General features: G+C 40.6%; 1 protein-coding gene across 23 annotated transcripts in view; it reads right to left on the reverse strand.

The window, feature by feature from the left end:
* LOC107375745 (neurexin-1a) overlaps window positions 1-20,450 on the reverse strand; it is a 462,507-nt gene that overhangs the window by 58,507 nt on the left and 383,550 nt on the right. For 16 of the 23 annotated variants that reach the window (XM_070542354.1, XM_070542364.1, XM_070542359.1 and 13 more), the window contains 2 exons: window positions 13,131-13,220; window positions 11,592-11,908 (listed from right to left, as the gene is read on the reverse strand). In XM_070542354.1, coding sequence (XP_070398455.1) covers window positions 11,592-11,908; window positions 13,131-13,220 — 407 coding nt within the window. The remainder of the gene's footprint in view (window positions 1-11,591; window positions 11,909-13,130; window positions 13,221-20,450) is intronic. The other 7 variants (XM_070542374.1, XM_070542368.1, XM_070542375.1 and 4 more) reach the window with 1 other exon arrangement.

Genomic DNA, 20,450 nt, shown 5'->3' on the forward strand with positions numbered 1-20,450 from the left:
TGCAGCTGAGAAGCAACATGGCCTGGAGGGGAGATTGGTTTGGCCACTAATTCTGTTATTGCAGGTCGGAGCCAGGTAAGCGGCGAGAGAGGGCTCTATCGGAGGGAGGTTAACCAATCCCGCAAATTCTGCGCCGTCGGGGTCCAAAAACTGACCGTAACCCGGGACCGTGGTGCGGGTGGATAGTGGCTTGGCCCAGGATGCCGTGAGCTCAGCCACAAAATCTGGGTACAGTGGCAGAAAGTTCTTTACCTCCGCTGGTTCAGAGGGGGGGTAAAATCCAGAAAAGCGGGACCTCGTTTGTGCAGGTGGTGGAGCTGGCCAGTCCACTTCTAGCCTCCCCACTACGTGCCGGCAGAGTGGGAGAAAATAATTGTCATCTCGCAGCTCGGAGGCTGAAGTAGCGGCTGGAGCTGAACACTACACCGCTGAGAGGACATTCCCGTCCTCGAGTAAGTCGTGACCGTTGGGGCAAATGTCCAAAATGTCTCCTTTGTCCTCTGCCAAGGGAGGAAACTGAGAAGCCTCTAGGTCTGGTCCAGTTAAATTGTCCACCATCTCCATCTGATCTGCCCAGCTAGTAGCAGGGACATCGATCACTAGGCTGTCCACGTCAGATTCGGGCAAAGCTGGGGCCAAACGGGAAAGCATGGGGTCCCGCGGCGAAACTGCAGCGTCTCCCAGGAGATGTAGGAGCTTCAAGCGCAATTCAAGTGTGGGATGGCGGAGTTGGCGACAGAACTTGTACGCCTCGGGGTCCACAAGCACTCTCCTGGCGTGGAGAATTCCCAGACAAACCAGGCTCGCTTCGTGAAGGTCCTTCTTGTGAAGAGAGAATCCACAGCCTTGAGGACAGAGGCGCGAAGCGGCTTTCCATGAAGCGACGTACAACACGGTGCTCATTGCGTGACACACAGAGCAGAGCGAAAGCAGAGAAGCTGAAGAGTAAAAAAAAAAGCACTCGGTGGGCGGGAATGCTAGCCAGAAGGCAGTAGATTCCAGTCAGCGAGCGGTTAAGCTGTCTTTCAGTAGCGCAGCTAGTTGTCAGATGTGTTATCAGCGAGGTGAAGAGCGTAAGAACTGAGGATTGACAGTAACTTGTAAGTGGAGGGCGGCGCCTCCATGCAGCGTCACTTTCATTTGCCTTACAGGCGTGATTAAATGTGTGCTCACCCACGCCACACGAGGACGTGATGTCCATTAGTACCTTCGTTGTACCGAGTGAATCGACTGAAAGGGAACACACTCCTTTGTCCCCACGTTCATTGATTATGTTTTACTTACAAATAGTAGTGATGTGATGTTGAACGAATCAAATCTTTTGAACTGCTCTTAAAGTGTACGACAAGAGCAGAGTCCACCATTCATCTTGTGTTCCAGACGTCCCCAAGATCATTGGCAGATTGCTAAGCATCCCCCTCCCCCTGCCGCTCTCACAGACATCGGAGGAACACATCGCCCCCCTTCATGGACATTGTTGGGACGGGTCCCCCCCCCCCCCCCCCCCCCCCCGCGGAGATTGCTCAGCTTGGTCCAAAAGAGCCAGGACCAGGTAAACGGCTCTTGAATGAACAGCTCCCTTCAACGAGTCATGAGTCCCATCACAGACAGAAATAGCCACATGACCCCGGTTTTGGCAAACCTTCATTGGCTACCAGCAGGGTTAAATTTAAGATCCTGATCTTTGCATACAAATCTTTGAACAGTTTTCCCCATATGCCAGTGTGCTCGCTACATTCAGCAGACCAACTGCTGCTCTGTACTCCGACAGTGCGCTACAAGACAAGGGAGGAGCGAGCTTTCATGCATGTAGCTTCCACACTCTGGAATGCACTGCCATTTACTATCCGCCACTCACCATCCATTGGTGCTTTCAATTCACGCCTGAAGACTCACCTTTATTATTTGGTTTTTAGATTGAGATTTTTAGCTTTCCTTTATTGCTGTTTTGATCTGCTTTTATTGGCTTTTATCTTGTCTGTTGTATCTGTCTGTTATGTTTCTGTTTTTATGTTGGGAGGCACTTTGGTCAGCTCCCATGCTGTTAATGTGCCATATAAATAAATTAGGTATGGTATGGTATCACAAAAAACCAGACAATCATAGTTGATTTTCTGCATTATTTTTTTTAAAGTTAGGTTGTAATTTCCTGACGTAGCCGTAAAAAAAAAAAAAAAGAATACCCGCCCTCCCAAAAAATAGCATCCAAACCACCTTATAAGAAAAAACTTCATCCACGTTCAATCGCATAAGTTCATTGTTCGACATTTTCCATTTTCATCTTCTATTTCCATTTCATCTTCCTACTCAACTTCAACAACACATGGAACATGGCGCCTAGCTCGTTTGTGTGGACCAATATGGAGGTAGAATTGCTCTTAAATGTAGTTTTGTAACTAGTTTAACTGCTAATTAAATGTAGTTTGATAACGCGAGCACAGCTCTGAGGCATCCATGTTGTAGTGTAAACACAGGTAACACATGGGCCGTCAGCATTTTTATCCCAGACAGTGACATTGTGAAACCTAAAACTCTGTTTATTTCTGTCCACACAGAAATGTTTAAAACAGAGAAAACACAAGTCTTCACCTTATCTGGAGTTTTTAAAAAGATTTGTTTTCGTTGCGTAAATCTGCGTTTTCGTGTGGATGACAAGCCGAATCGTAGAAAAATATCTTCGTTTTGGGAGATACCCGGCTACGTGTGAACAGGGTCTGAATGTCCTTCAAGGGAAAAACATAAAATACCACCACTTTTTTTTTCTCCAATATTTCTAAATGCAAAAAAATACCACGTCTCAACAACTGCACTTAAGGCATAAAAGATTTCAAACATTGTTTACAGTAAAATGGTGACCTTGCTGAGCTTTGTCTTTAATAAGTAATATTTCTAAAGTGTGTTTTGTTTGGCTCAGGTAGCGCACACCCAATAAATAAATAATACATCTCAGACCAGTGCTTGGTCCAGGAACACAAACAAATAACAGTCAGCTTGGAGTGTTTCTTTGAGGTAATCCTGAATTGAATATAAAATTACCCAACAATCTGTGTCATTATCAAACCACCACCACCCTCCGATGGATAGGCATCATTTTAACCAGGGACTTGTTACCGCCAATATTTATAATGGAGAGATTTGTCCCCATGAATAGTCATTGCTCTGAACATGTTTAACTCTCTGCAGCAGTACCAGACAGTAGAAGGATGCAAATGACCACCATTTAGCCCCCTCTGTACCGCTACCTGTTTCAGTCATGATGTTTCCAGCTCACTGCCAACTTAAAAACCATAGCCAATACATGTATAATGCCTTTTGTTATTAATACTCTTTTCTGTGTATTTGATTTAATTAATAATACTTTATCAGTTAATGAAAACAAAACTGCTATTTATTTACTTTAAGAAAGAGTGTGGCATGCTGGCAAATCTGATCCATCCAACCAGTCATCAGTGTGCAGAATGTTAACACTAGCTAGCTTTTAGCTAACCTAAACTTTAGGAAAAATGGGCCATTTGCCATTTTTACTCTTCGGTCTACACTTACAGCAGTTTTGTCAGATATCAATTCCATTTCTTCTATAGCAGGGGTATTCAATTCCAGGCCAGGAGGTCCGGTATCCAGCACATTTTAGTTTTAACTGTTTCAACACACAATTTTTATCAGCAGGTGATTAACAGGCTTCTGCAGAGTCTGATAAGCTGCTGCTCAGGTTAATCAAGTGTGTTGAATAAGAGAAACCACTAAAACATGCTAGATACCGGACCTCCAGGACTGGAATTGAATACCCCAGTTCTATAGGACAGATCTACAGTGAGACCGTAACAATATTTTTATTTTATTAAAGGTGTGGGGCACTGCAAAGCCATATTTAATGATTATCTCTTATTATAATCAGTAATTCTGGGATTTCATGCAGGCTGAACATTAAAATAGTCTCCTACACCTGTCTCCTGCATTAGCTTCTGATATAAAATAGACGGTAAAACTCTAGGATTTAAAAATCGTGACAGATCTACGCCACACTTTCACTTAATATTCATGGACTCACCCACTCACCCTCGCAATGAGGAAGGCTGTTGTTGATTAAGCAAACAGCCGAGAATGTCTCTGCTAGCAGAAGCTAACTGTTAGCCTTAGAAACTCCACAACACGGCAGAAGCACCTCCAGACTTGTGTTAATTGTGGAGATAAAACAACCATGTCACAGAGCAAACTGTCAGTGGTAGAGTCACACTGATGTTATCCAAGCCAAGGCAAGATGTCCAAATATCAGGAACTAAGAGCCCAAATCCTGCCGTGTTTTGCCACTCTCTGCTGGAGCAAACTTCGTGCTGATCCAGGTGCTTCGGAGCTTTTTTTTTCTCTGAGTACGAATTGCAAGGCACTCATTCCTACCACAGCCTACTGCAAATGTATTGATCAAACGAGTGTCCCACACCTTTAAGAAAATGAAACTATGTACCCCAGCTTTAAGTTTGGTTCCCAGCTCCGCCAACCTACATCCAAATAAGGTTAGACTCTTAGAACATAAAAACAGCCAGCTAATAACTTCACTGGAGAGAAACTGACACCACTGAAAACGGATTAAAATGCTGGATTTTCACACTGACAGGTCAGTGAACAGAACATTAGAGAAAAAAAAAAGTGAAGACGTGATGTCTTTCCTTGCAGTGTCCGGAGACGGTATCGTACAACTGCAGGAGCTCATCAAGTTGCCACGTTGATTCAAACCGAACACTCTTGACATCTCCCGATGAGCAGTTTTGCACGCCTCATCCGTCACCCACACACACATTGCTCAGTAACTCTTTAATTCTGTGACCTTTTTTTAAAATGGGAATTTCTCAAATGAAACTGGAGCACCCATTTACAAAGAAGAGGGAATTAAATACACATTATGAAAAGGCTTTTTCAGACAAGACTGGCACATTTCTCTGAATTTATTCAGCTAAATGAAGACGTGTTCATGTAAAATTCTAATGTCTTATTATTAGAACAAGAACATGCACTTCAGAATGAAGTATGCTATAAACAAAAGCTGCATACATGATTACAGCATGGAAAATTGTTGTGGATTTTAACATTTGAGCAGAATATTATTATTATTATTATTATTATTATTATTATTATAGCCTAATGTCAATACATAGAATAGCCTTGAACATAATGTCTATTCCTGTAATACAATACACTATTAAACTGTCACGGTCATTCATATCACCTCACATTCTGTAGATTAAAAATGTCTAAAAGAAATGTTCATGCTTCAAATAAAATGATTCTTTATTTCTACTAATGACTTGGTTTCTTCGTAAAACCGTATCATGGTGCTAGGACATAATTAGAAGCTATTATGTGTTTTATTTCACCTGAATCACATGTACATTATGCTGAAAGGGTGTAACGTACCAACAGGGTCAATTTTCACCTACATTTTGACCAACATAGTAACCTTTCATCTAGATGCACAAATCCACTTTTTATTTGGCCTTCCAAATCCAGAAGGTTCTGCTCAGCGCTTGTTGACAAAAGACTGGAGACAAAACAGTCTCCCAGAGTTCCTGCACTCTGCGTAAAAGCCAGACTGCTGAAATCCTCACTATCTACGTGACGCTTCTACAGGATTTTACAGTTATAAGTTAAATAATCATATGTGATGAATGAACAAGATCTTTAAATGAAATGTCTGAATAATCTGTGCTTAAACCAATGATGGCTTAATAATTGTTTACACTCACACATTACAGTAAGATACATATTAAGGTTAATATTCACATCACATAAGAGTTTTGAACATTCTTATTCACAGTGTTGAGAAATCTTTGTATCTGAGGAGGGCATGGTTTTCTGAGGGATGTTGGTAAATACTCAGAAACGTGTCAAATTCTGATTTGCCAAAACGTGACCATAAGTCATAACATGGTGGTTTAATCAAACAAGAATTACTTCCCAATTAACTCAGTTTCCAGCTGACTCCCGATTCGGCCAAAACGGGAAAGAAGCATCTCTTTTGAAACAAACTCCTTTGACCTTAAGTCAAAAACCTTTCGCTGCAAGTGATTACAGACACAACACCTCTATTCAGAGCTACTTCAACTCTCAGACATCCACCTTGGACACCTAACCTGCAGACCCCGGGTTGCATCTCAAGGCCGGGGAAGCTGAACTCAGAGGAAGCTACTAATCTCTGAGTATTGTGGTTTCGACGTCCGGTGATCTCACCACTCTGACAGCACCCCTCCAGACCGCCGGGAGCAACTCATACAAGGGTATCGTAAGCCTGCATTCTGGAGTCTGATGAGGTTTTTAATCAAAACAACACTCTAGTTATAAACAGCAACAAATTCTTCTACAGCCCAGACTTCACATTTTCTCTCAGATACAAAGCTTTCATTACATTTCACACATCACATTAAATCACTCCATATCCATTACACCACATCTCATAATTCATATTTTGTCATGTATAAATTGTTAGTTTAGGAAAAAGAATTTAATTCATTTTATAAACTATATACTGACTCTGTCTGGATTAATACGAAGTGTGTTTATGGTCACTAAAGAAGCAAAGAAGCCTTGAATCTTCTGATTAAACATTCAAAGATCAGTCAGATTGATATTTCATATTTATATGGAATCATCACATCTTATTGGTCATAATTAACAAATGTATTCCACTACAAGGGAAAGAAATAGCCCCTAATCAATATTTATTGTGATGTTTGTGTTCATATATGCAAGAAAACATTTTCTGCTGTCGCTTCTTCTGCATTATTTAACATTTTCCAAATTAAAACATGTTAAACTGAAAGAAAACTTGGCTTTTATTTCAAATTTAACATCTACAGTGCATTAAATGTAAAATTTAGCTTTAGAGCTTCAGATCTTAATGATCATCGTACATAACAGCTTGGGTGGAATTACAATCTCAGAGCATTTCTCAGCAATAAGACATGGATTGTATAAAATGTATAAAAATGTAACATTTTTCTTTTCTTGTTTATGTTATTTGATATATAGTTAAATCCACCGCCTCTGTCACATGCCGTAATCTTTCTCGGTCCAATCAGATTAAACAAGATTTCATTTAAAACTGTATCTGTAAATAAGAAGGAAAGAAAATGTGCTAATTAAACACTGATTGAAGGGTTACTCCAGGGAAGACATTTTTCTTTTGGCCAGCTTTCTGCTGCACAAATGTGTACACAAAAAACTAGTATACTGTAAATCAGGGGTGTCAAACATGCGGCCCACGGGCCGGATCCGGCCCGCAAACGGGTTAATACCGGCCCGCGAGATGGTTGTGAAAACTTTAATTTCATACTTTTCAATGTAGTGAAAATAAACTTAACTTTGTGAGCAAGTTTCCTCTGTAATGAGTATAAATAAAACAAAGCTGCGCTCAAGGCTCACACAAGAACTTGAATCACATCCTGAAGTTGGCCGCCACTCACCCCGGCTTTACACAGGAGCCGTCAGCAGCACGTTACTGCAGCAGCACGTCATAGCTGCTGATAGGAACCGCTGTGGTCAACAGAACCTTTTCCACCGGAGCCGTCAGCAGCGCGAGTCGGCCGCGTCTCAGGAGCAGCATGTCGCGGCCTTTACGCGCCGGTTCTATTTTCTACGCGCGACGCCTCTGAAACGGGTCAAGTTCGACATTTTTGGGGAAGGAAAGACAGGAAATCGGACGCGGAAATGGAGAGAAGCTCCCGAAATTTTCAGAATAAAGAACGTACTGCCTTCCGGTTGCTTTACTTTTATAAAAAGTTACTAACTGTGCGGTCCCGTGAGAAGTTATCACCTAGCTAGCGGTCTCCTTTGTTTTTCAGGTCCGTATTGGCGATTATAAAATGGACAGAACATAAAACACAAACCATGTTGTAGTTTTCTCCTGCTTGTTGTTGTGTTTACTGACGAAGTCACTCGTGTGACTGCGTGCTCTGTCGGTGACAGCTGCTCCCCTGCTGCTTCGCGTCTCGTGGGAAGGGCCAAGCAGCAGCTTACGCGAGCAAGACGTGCTGCTACAGTAACATGCTGCTGACGGCTCCCGTGGAAACCCGGGGTCAGGATGTGACTTCTGATGTTGATGTGCTGGTGAAAGCTAAAAGATGTAAAGTAAAATGAGTCAAATACACTTTAAGTCAGGGGTGTCCAATCCTGGTCCTGGAGGGCCGGTAACCAGCAGGTTTTGTGGTTTTTCTGCTTCAACACGCTTGATTAGCTGGTTGAATCACCTGTGCAGCAGCTCATCAAGCTCTGCAGAAGCCTGTTAATCACCTGCTGATTGAAAGCAGGTGTGTTGAAGCAGGTTAAAACGAAAACGTGCTGGATACCGGCCCTCGAGGACCAGGATTGGACACCCCTGCTTTAAGTGCTGCATGAAACTGATCTTGCCATGTGATCTGTAAGCACTTTGAATCACTAAGGAATGTTTTTTTTATTTATTGATTTTTTTTTTATTTTTTTCAAATTTTCAAGTACACTTCAGGTGTTGTACTTGTACTATGTTGGATACACTGTCCTCAGGCTCCAGCCTTGTTTTATATTGATTGTATTAAAACAAAGAAAACAATCTGAAGTTGTTTTTAATTTACCGGTCCGGCCCACTTGGGACTAGATTTCCCTCAATGTGGCCCCTGAGCTAAAATGAGTTTGACACCCCTGCTGTAAATCCTCTAATATTGGCCTGTATTAAATTAACGGTCGGGTATCATATTTTGGCCGGTGTCGGAGTTGGCGGGGGTGAATAATGGCCGGTATTTTATTGTGGCCGGGTGGAATGTGGTAACAAGCAAGTACCGGGGGGGGGGGGGGGGGGGGGGGGAATCATCCATCTCACTTTTGATTTGCCAGTGACAGACCGCGATTTGGCAGGTGCTGAGACGAAGAGGAGGCGAAAATTTGTTATCAGTACCGACGCGCTGTGCCAGAGCGTCGGTACTGACACCCGCCGTAAAACGGACATTTAACCAAATTGTGACCTTTTCCCTCTTGCAATTTAACCTTCCCCTCACCCCATCCTAACCTTAACCAGCTTGCGCATGCAAAGCTCTGATCATCACATCTTATTGGTCATAATTAACAAATGAAGAAAAACAGGCACGTAAAAAACAAGCTCCAGACATCTGCGTCCTGAGCACGGCCACTGTAACATTATCAAATTAGGTGTCGCCACCTCAAAAACTAATTTAACACGCGATCGTTCATGTCGGTTCATTTCCTTTTATGTTTTGTGTCTTTTATTTGTGCCTGATGCGTTTCGCTGCTGTGGAGCGGAGCACATCACCCGTTTTGTCCTCCGGTGACGCACTGCACCGGTGCAGCCAGCGCGCACTCCGCTGTTTTTGCGGTCGGTAGATCTTTTAGAACTGCAGTTCAAAGGTAACTCATAAGGTGAATATATATGAACCCAGGTAGCAGTTTCTCTTTAGGATTGAGAGGAGATGCAGGAAGATAATAAACAGATACAGGACAGAAAAATAGTCAAATAAAAACAAGTTAGTTTTTGTACCTGGTGGTTGCAACAAACAGGCGCCATTGAAGGTAATCCGAAGTGAGGAAAAGAAAATGAAATAATTATTTTAATGTTTAGAGCAGCAGGAACTCCGAGAGGCTGCAGGCGCATTAGTGAGTTTGCAGCCGCTGCGCAGGGGGAGGGGGGAGATGGCTGAAGCAGAAACTACCGTTGTTAAAAGAAATGTGTTTAACTTTGAAAAGTGTGGGCAAATTTTTAATTATCAAAAACTCCAGCGAACCATTAGTTCATTTTGCTCAAATAGAAAAAGAGGCCTGCCTCTAATTCTGGCCCTCCTTCCAATAAAGGCCTGGAGCTTGATGAGCTTGAGTCAAATACAGGCCCGGGCCTGTATTAGAGGATTTACGGTATATCTGGTAAAAACAGCAATAAAATAACAACTATAATAATATGAATATAAGAAGAGAAAGAAGAACAACAAAAAGTAGAAGAAAAACAGGCACGTAAAAAACTAAACAAGAACAAAAGTTAAAGTCCCATTAGTCATCATCACACACTGGTGAAATGACATCACCACATTTAACCCATTCACGTGGGGAATGGTGAACTGCTGCAGTGGCTGTGCTCAGTAACCTTTTGGTGGTTTTACCCACCAATCCAAACCCTTAAAACTGAGTGTCAAGCGGGAAGGCATTTGATCCCATTTTCAAGGTCTTTGGTATGACCCAACTAGATTTAACCCTGATCTCCGAGCCCCAGGGCGGACACTCTACCACTAAGTCACTGAGAAGGTGGCCTAGAAAAAGATAAACAACAAGAACCAAAAGAACAAAAAAGAATTAGAAGAATGAGCACTAAAACAAAGAAGAGCAAAAAGAGCAGAACAAGAACCTAAAGATGAAGAATTAATTGAAAAGTAGAAAAAGAACAAACAACGTATCCAGACGTGGACAAATTTGTTGCCTTTGGTCAATGAAATTAAAACCCACAATGGTCACAGAAATAACTTGAATCTGACAAAAGTGATAATGAACATAGAGCTGATGCGCCTTGGCAAAACATTCCACGTTTGTCTCATCTGTCCATAGGATCTTCTCCCAGAAGCTTTGTGGCTTGTCAGCATGTACTTTAGCATATTCCAGTCTGGCCTTTTTATTTGTTCTCAACAATGGTGTCGTCCTTGGTCGTCTTCCATTAGTCTACTTTGGCTCAAACATCAACAGATGGTGCGATCTGACACTGATGTTCTTAAGAGCTTAAAATTCACCTTGGATCTCTTTGGAAGTTTTTCTGAGCTCTTTTGTTACCATTTAGATTATCCATCTCTTGTCATTTGATTTGTCATCAAATTTTCTCCTGTGGCCACGCCCAGGAAGGATTGCTACAGTCCCATGGATCTGAAATTTCTGAATATGTGCAGCTGTGGTCACAGGAACATCTAGCTGCTTGAAGACGGTCTTATAGCCTTTACCTTTAACATGCTTGTGATCTCCTGAGACAACTCTCCTTTGCTTCCTTGAGTCCATGTTGAGTGGTACACTCCACGTCACCAAACAGCACAGTGACTACCTGGAGCCCTATAGGCCCACTGATTACAATATTCTAGACACCTGTGATGCTAATTAGTGGACACACCTTGAACTAACATGTCAACGGATTTTATTTTGGCAGACCCAAACGATCGCTGCATTATTGGATCTGACTCACATCTTTCATGGCTTTGTTCAGTCACACATTTTGACATTTCAGAAGTAATGCACTGCTGCAGATGCTGCTCTGCTCATATAGAACAGATAAAGATGATGCAGGACCTTTAGGATGGTTATCACTCAAATCACACACACGCATGTGCGCACATGCACAGATCTCGTAGTGCCATTTCCGATTGTATGTGCAAGAAAGGCTCAACTGATTACCTTGCAGCTATAGAAATACTGACTAATTTCGTACAGATTTTAGGTCAAGGAACTTAGGCGAAGACATTGCACACCCTAAAAACACAAAGTGTATCCCTCATGTGACAGGAACTGAAGAAATGTGTTTAGAATACAGAGACTTTAAGGATAACCTAAATAAAGTCCACTTAATAATCAAGAAGGTCATTTAGTCCTACCTGCTGAGGCTCTCGTGGCGTCATCTGTTTGACTTTCCTGCTGGATGCGGTTGTCGTGGTGACTTCCATGATGGACGTGGATGTCTCTGAGCGATTGGCTGTAGTACTTGACTGCGGCGTGATGGAGGGCGACTCCCCAACAAGCCGCACGCTACCCTGGATCTTTATGTTGGGGTCACCCTCAGCGGCCATGTTGAACACCTTCAGACCATTATAGTAGAGGCCCGAGAGCTGGCCCTGAAAGGATCGACTCCGATCTCGCTCCCAGCCCCCAATCTGTATGGTGGTTTGGCTGTTGAAGATTGTAAGCTGTCGCCCTGCGGAAAAGGAATGTTGCACATATATATACATAAAATGTTGAACAGAGGACTCAGCCACTTTCACTAAACAGGAAATAAAAGAACAAAAACAGACAGATCATTTGCCCAGTGGCTAATGAGGCCAATAAATTACGAGGTGTAGAGACAAACCCTGGTAATTTATTGCAGTTATAATAATGAGATGACTGTGGAAAATAAAAGACACAAAAGTAAAGAATAAATAAATAAAAATCAATGCTTTGCTAAAAGGATGGTCTAGCTAATAAAACATAATAAAAATGTGACCTTAAACTCTAGAAAGTGTTGCTAGACTGCATGAAAGAAAGCATCTATAAATTAAACAATTATTTCAGAAAAAAAAGAAAATTGTTGTGCCTTTTCTATGTCACCTTGTAAACTTAGATAATTAATACTACCGTAAAATAATAATAAAAAATAAATCTAAAGCCTGTGTGAATGGGACTATCTCACCTTTGACTCTACTGTTTATCTTTTAGCAAAAGCAGAAAAAATAAAGTTCAAACAGGAAAAAAAAGGAAACATCAAGCAACAGATCATTTTGTAACACAAACGAGAAAAAGAAACACTATGAAATCATAACAAAAATAAAATTAAATAAAAAAGAAATGATAAGGGTAATTTCACATTTTTTTGTGAAAAATATGAATTAGTTATTGAATTATAAAACACAGAGCATGCACTCAGTTTATTTTATATTACTGTGCTTTTATCTAAAGCCCTAAACATATTTACAAAGTCTGTTAAAGGGACTCAAATCTCTGTTGCCAATTGCTATTAAACACTATTTATCACTTCTAGCACTTTTATGAGAACAAACCAATTAACATTATGTAATTTATACACTACTGTACATGTAAGTGTTTCAAATAACACTTATAGACTATGGCTAAACAAGAGCTATTATGTTTATCAGTTAAGTTTACAGCAAATAATTTATTTTTACAAACTTGTTATTCCTTCAGTAGGTGGATTTATAATCATATTTACAGTCCCTTTAACCATAAAAACACTTATTAAAACATCTATAAAATGCATTGTTATGAAAAGTAAACATTACAAACTAAATTTAACTGTTCAAATCATTTTATTTTTAAGTTTAACTAGACATTTAATGTTTTAGGTTTATTATTTACAAAAGATTGCTACAACTTGGTTAAGATCAGTTTATTTTATTTGAAATTTTAATCAGTGATTTTACCTTTGTCGAGTAGCCAATCGTCAACTACTCGACCAAGTCGGTATGGGATTCGCTGTCTAGCAAGCGCCAGGCGTTCGTTATCAAAGTTGCCTTTAAAGTTTAGAGAGACATTTCAAGGGTTACAATCTGAAAGGTCAAAGGTTAAATGTTCATACTTAAAGCTGGAATTATACAACTGCACAAATGTTTTATGTTTAAAAAAGGTTTTGTCAATAAAAAAACCAATATTTAATAAAACATTATTTAAACAACCTTTTTACATTTTATTTTAGTCCACAAATTAGGCCTATATTATTTAAAAATAAGTAAACTACATGAAACTATTTCAATCTAGATTAAGAAAGCTATGTTAAAACCCAAAAAAAAGTCACAAATTTATGCATTTCCATTACCAAATCTGTACTCAATATTTTCTTCTCTTTTTAATCATCTTTTAACTAGTTATACAAGAAGGACCATCAATTAAATTTATGATTAAATTAATTAAAATAAAATGGTTTACCTTGGCAAGTACACACCCCATTTATAAATATCCTAATTTACAAGACATAAAAAACTATTTGCATTTTTACAATTAACACAGAAAACTATCAGAGCATCTATTCAGAGAGACAGCAGAAGACAGTATCATTGTAGGCACATACACTGTAAAACCTTAAACAGCTTTGACAAAAGTTACAAAGTTGTGACTTTGACTGAGGCAGTGATGTCAAAAAAGGCGATGTGCTCAGAAAATATGCTAAATAAGTGACAGTAAAAAGAAAGAGCAGCCACAGAAAACCTCCACTTCAACGTTGGAGGGATAATCTGGCTTTAATGAGGGCAAACTCTGCATCACCCTTTTGTCAAGGCCAATAACCCCAACGAAACAGAAAACCTTCAGCAAAGTGGCACGGTGTCTGAGTGCTTTTCCCCCTGGTATTGTCTGCTGAGATTGAATTCAGTCAGCTCCATTCTTCCGGCAGATTGACAATGTTTGTCCCATCAACTATATTAATTCAGTTCTGGCAGATAAAAGATCCGGTAGCTAACAATGAGTCGGTGAAGAATGGCATCAGAAAGGAAAAGATGGCAAAAAAACCAAAGTCAAGGAAGGAACCCTGTAAGAGATGCACACTTGGCTTGATGAAAGGTCCTAAAGGTAAGAAGAAAATGCCAAAAATAGGACTTTTAATCACAGCTGCTTGAATTACACAGAAATGTGTTGAAAGTTTTTTCTATAGCTCGTGGAACTTGGCTGAATGTGCAAGGCTGGAGCAGAAAGGTCTTGGGAATACGTCTTAGTGAAACACAGATGCAGAAAAACAGGTGCATAGTTTATTATTATTATTATTATTATTATTAATATTATATTAATATTATTGTACTTGGTTATTTATTTAGAGGGCAGCTTTGCTATACTTGGCCTGATTTCAGTCTTTTCATTTTCTCAAAATTTTATTTAGATTTAAAACACAGAAAAGTGGTTTTAATGCCTTTTGGACCAGTGAAAAAAAAAGTCAAACGTAAAGACCAAAGAGTAAAAACAGAAAAATAAAAATTTCCAGGACAACCTTGTAAAAGAGATTTTCTAATCTCAATGGATTTTCTTCCTGGATTAAATAAACATAAATGAAATAAAAGCGATCAAGAAACTCTTTAATGCAGCCCATGCATTTCAATGGATTTTCCTTTGTTTGCACCTCTTAAAGGAAAAGGGGCTTTCAGTCATTCTGGCAAAGATGCACCAAAATCTGGTTGAGGATTTGAAGCAAAAAGACAACAGTTAAAATTAGTGATGCACCGACATGAAATTTTTGGGCCGAAACCAATATCCGATATTAAGATCACTGTTATGGCTGATAAGTGATACTTGCTGATACCAATATACTGACATGAATGCTTCTAAAATGAGAAGATTTTGTATAGAATGAAATTATTAAAGCTGAATTTACGGTATTATGTACACACACCACACACATGTTTCTGAGATGATTACAATCACTATCTCATGACTAAACAAATACACATCACACACGTACAGCTTCGCGGATGGTGGAAACACACCCATCAACTATAACAGTGACTAACTGCTGCATACTACGTTTCATGGACATTTCACTGGCGCTATGGACGTTACATGGATGCTATATGGCACTTTTGCGAAAGGCCTAGTAAGAGGTACAAAATAAAAAAAAAAGTCTAAAAAAGTAACACCTACTTAGTTTAAAATGATGAAAGCATGAACAGTTTATCACATAAGCTCCATGCTCCTCTCCTCTCCAAAAAAACAAAAAAACAAGCGGTTGATAGATCTCTAATCACAAGTGATTTTGAGTTTCATGCAAACAGTTGTTGCAGCTGTCACATCACTACACAGATTTAAAAAAATGCAGCTGAAGGAGGAACCTTTATAGCTGCCATTTTTGTGAGCAAGTTCCTAAATCCAAAAATAACGTAACTAACATAAACAAATCTACAAAATATGAGGGTTTGAAAACAGAAGGGGGATCTCCTCCAACAGTCATGAGAACTCTCTAGTTCAAAAATGTCATCTTGCATTCATTTAGGAATCATTTTTCAAAGCAGAACACTCTAAAACTGAGAAGCATCTAATTTCCTGTTCCGTATTTTCTAATAACCAAACTTGTACAGATTTCCCCTCACGTTTCAAATAGGCTTAATGACTTCCCGAAATGTCGTGCACAGATCCAGACTTGGGTAAATAGCACCTTAGTTGGGGTAAACATTCTCATGGTCATACACAGCTGTACCGCTTGCTTATTTGTTCAATGCAAGAAAATAACGAATAATCCTTGATTGCTGTTGCAATGCAAACACTGATGTGACTGGTTAATTCCTGTCACCTCCATCTGCCAGTCATGGTTTTGGTACCGATTCATTTCCTGCTGCTACAGCAGTATCTCGTTTGAGTAGAGGTCAGAAACAGATTGGGCCTAATTTAGCCTACAGGTGCTGAGAGGACATTGAGGACACTAGTAAGACATTTTCTCTGGTACATTTATAATGAATTAATGTAACATTTCTGATTAAAATGCTGGCTTGGCATATTGACTGCTCACAAGTTTTGTGATTTATATGTAAAATTCCATCTCGTTTAGGCGCAATCAAAATGGCACCTGTGGTTTTTCGACAAAGAAGGCAAGAAAACTGACGAGAGAGGGTCACAAATTCTCTACAGTGAACACTCCTACAATCGGATCCTCACAGGAGCCAGAATGCTCCACTTTTGTTCAAGATTATGCGTGCTTTTTTGAAAACTGTGGCTAGAGCTTATCTCATTGGCGCTACACTCAATGGCACGCTCAGTCTATCCTTACACTGAGGTTAATTATGTGTGGATATAATCAAGGTCTGATCGTGTATTGATCCCCACTGTGGGACACCGGGGTGTTAAACAATGCTATCCCCTGGGCTTTGATGCAGGACCGGAGCCCATTCATCGTGCCTGCAAGCGGCGCCTGTAACTGCTGTTAAGTGGTGATTTGCTTTGGTCTGGGACAGCCTGGCTTATCTCCTCCACCAGACAACGATTCAGCTGAGCCGTCCCACCCGACCCGCATCGCCCTTACTCACTTGTTTGCTGTTTTTTTCTTAATAAAGTGGTCAGATAAGGCAGGAGCTTTATCTCCTTACAAGCCCTCGGACATTTGCGTTAAACGAACAAATATGCAAATATTCACCTCTTTTATTGAGACGGGACACTTTAAAAGTGAACCTGGCTCAAATCCCACTGTCGCGTTTTTTTTTATTATCCTGCACCTCTTTCCCCCTGTTCTATAAATGGTAGTCTATGAGCTGTTCTAGAGCATGCTCTGTGATGACTTCTGGGATAATAGGCTGAAAAGACTGGACAAAAAAAAAACACAGAAAAGATACAATAGAGCCTTGATGGATAAGGCTACCCCCTCCTTCCCTTGCATCCCTCAGGACAGACACCAAACCACAAGGTTAAAAAACAGTGGGTGGGATCGAAAATAGGGCAGGGGTGGAAGGAAAGAGGTAAAAAGGATGGAAAAGGAGGGGTGAGAGCTGAGGCGAGACAGGGAGCTCTGTAAATGCACCACGCTGCAACAGTAAAGAAAAAAATAAATAAAGAATAAGGCCAGGGAATTCTCCATTATCTTTGTGTGCAACGCGTGTTCATTGGATGCTCCAATAGGATACTGCTTTGTACCCTGCGGGCCTGGCAGCACCATTGTGATGGTATTACTTCCATGGCCAAGACTCATAAGAATGGACCTTTTTTGTTGATTCCTTCCTTCACTGTTTGTTGTATGCAGCGTGGAGTGAGAATAAAGCAACGAGGACTAAACTGCAACAAAATAAACAAGAGGCTACTTATATGTCTGTGCCTTGCAGTTCAGATTCTAATAATTGTACTAAAGACTTTTAATGGCCTATAAGCATGCAGTACGAGACTTTTTAATGAGATTACTAGGGCAGCAATAGAGGGTCTGGTGAAGCAATTATTTCCTAGCTTTGAGAGGGATCGCTGCCACCCCCCCCCCCCCCCCCCCCCCCGGTGTAAACTCCTCCTCTCTCCTCCTCGCTCTCCAGCTAGCATTTTAATTTTTTTGCTGTCTACTTTATTACAATCACTGTTGATCTGTGAGTGGCCTAAAAACGTCTGAGGGCTGCTATTATGAGTGTGTTAGAGGCATACATGGATACTAATCAAACTATAGGCGAGCTGAGAGAATAATGGCTTTGTGTGCTGGGGGGAGAGGGGAGGACCTCGCCGTAATTGTGATTAGATGTAATTAGTTCGCAATGAGCTTAATAAGGTAGCTGGACTTGGCGTTGTCACTGAAGCATGATTGGTGGGGACACAGTTGGTCACTTCTTTTGCTGCAGCCTTTATAACTCTGTGTTCTCTGTGGAAACATGTGTTCATACATAATGAATTTGTTCAAAACCCGTAACAGAAATTCACTGCAAAAGATCAGAACTATATTTTAAAATGAGTTATATACACTGCTTGGCCAGAAAAAAAACTTGCAACACTGATTTAACTAAGCAAATAGGGAGGAGCCTCCTATTGGATGGCATGGGTGATTATCTTTCAGCTAGCAACAAGTTATTTAACCCCAACTGGTGCAATGAGTTGCTTCTCCTTTCTGAAACAACTGTGTCGAAAGACACATCTGGTGGTCATGGAAATGGTGTTAGTCTCTTTGAGAAGGTTCAGAACATTGGCATGCATCAAGCAGAGAAAACATCTAAGGAGGTTGCAGAAACGACTAAAATTGGATGAAGAATTTATTAAAAACTGGTCTGATGAGTCCAGATGGACCCTGTTCCAGAGCGATGGGTGCATCAGGGTAAGAAGAGAGACAGATGAAGTGATGCACCTATCATGCCTAGTGTCTACTGTACAAGCCGGTGGTGGCAGTGCTATGGTCAGGTCTAGGTTCAGCAACAGGATGTGCTCCAAGAATGAGGTCAGCTGACTACACTGAACGACCAGTATGTTCCATCAATTAACTTTTCCTTCCCTGATGGCACGGGCATATTCCAAGATGACAATGCCAGGATTCATCAGGCTCAAATAGTGAAAGAGTAGTTCATGGACCTGAGACATCATTTTCACACGTGGATTGGCCCCTACAGAGTCCAGACCTTAATCCCATTGAGAATCGTTGGGATGTGTTGAAGAAGGCTTTGTGCAGCGGTCAGACTCTACCATCATCAATGCAAGATCTTGGTGAAACATTAATGCAACACTGGATGAAGATAAATCTTGTGACATTACGGAAGATTATTGAAACAATGCCACAGCAAATGTGTGCCATAATCAAAGCTGAAGGCGGGCCAACAACATTTTTGAGTGTGTGACCTATTTTTATTTGGTGGTGACATTTTTTTCTTTTTTGCCAAGCAGTGTATCTTCACTGTGAAAAAAAGTCTATTAGCTATTTTGTCTGCTTCAATTAAGTTACAACATCAACATAAATTTACAGGTGAAATTAAAAAAATAGAATATGGTGCAAAAGTTTATTTCAGTAATTCAACTAAAGGTTCAAACTAATATATGAGATAGACTAAATGCAAAGCCAGGTAAGTCCAGCCTTTAGTTTTTATAATTGTGATGATCATGGCATATAGCTCATGAAAACCCCAAATATCTGAGACAATGAGAGTATTGCAAAAAGGTTCAATATTCTAGACTTAAAGTGTCACTTATAAGCTAAATAATCCAAAACACCTGCAAAGGGTTCCCGAGCCTTAAGATGGTCTTTCCGTCTGAGTTGAATTACTGAAATAAAAGGACTTTTGCACCAGCTTCACCAGTAAACTAAAAACCTAAATGCTACCCAGGCATTAGTTCCTTTAATAGAGCATTGACCTTATTCAGAAATATAATACACTGAATTTTTTCACCAGGTGTTGATGTTCATTGAATCACCACATGCTCATAATGTGCATTTTTTTCCCAATGTTATTTAAAATTTACATTTTAAATTGGTACTTAAAAATTTGGATAGATAGGTAGGTCGGATTTTCATCCCCACTTTCAGCCCCACTTCCTTCGAGAACAGGGTCTGGTTTCAAAAGTCCAACTAACCAGTAAAATGGAGTAATTTCCTCCTGTGGTTTATAATTTACATACAGTATTTTCAACTACTTTGCAGATTGAAACACTTGCATGAAAGCATTTAGCCCTCCTGTCAAATCCACATCATGCCAGAACCCTTCAGTTTCTCATTTCCACTTGAGGCAGATAAAAAGAAATAAGGACAGCGCTTTACAGAAGGTTGCTAAAGATAAGGAACAAAACCAAATGTAGTTTTAATGTTGCCTTCTATTTGTTGTGTTGTCCACTAACCCCGGCTTTCCACAGGAGCCGTCAGCAGCACGTTACTGCAGCAGTACGTCTTGCTCGCGTAAGCTGCTGCTTGGCCCTTCCCACGAGACGCGAAGCAGCAGGGGAGCAGCTGTCACCGACCGAGCACGAAGTCACATGAGTGACTTCGTCAGTAAACACAACAACAAGCAGGAGAAAACTACAACATGGCCCCAAAAGGTTTGTGTTTTATGTTCTGTCCGTTTTATAATCGCCAATACGGACCTGAAAAACCAAGGAGACCGCTAGCTAGGTGATAACTTCTCACGGGGCCGCACAGTTAGTAACTTATTTTAAAAGTAAAGCAACCGGAAGGCAGTACGTTTGTTTATTCTGAAAATCTTGGGAGCTTCTCTCCATTTCCGCATCCGATTTCCTGTCTTTCCTTCCCCAAAAATGTCGAACTTGACCCGTTTCAGAGGCGTCGTGCGTGGAAAATAGAACCGGCGCGTAAAGGCCGCGACATGCTGCTC

The sequence above is a fragment of the Nothobranchius furzeri genome, chromosome 12 (genome assembly GCF_043380555.1).
Source record: "Nothobranchius furzeri strain GRZ-AD chromosome 12, NfurGRZ-RIMD1, whole genome shotgun sequence".
NCBI lineage: Eukaryota > Metazoa > Chordata > Actinopteri > Cyprinodontiformes > Nothobranchiidae > Nothobranchius > Nothobranchius furzeri.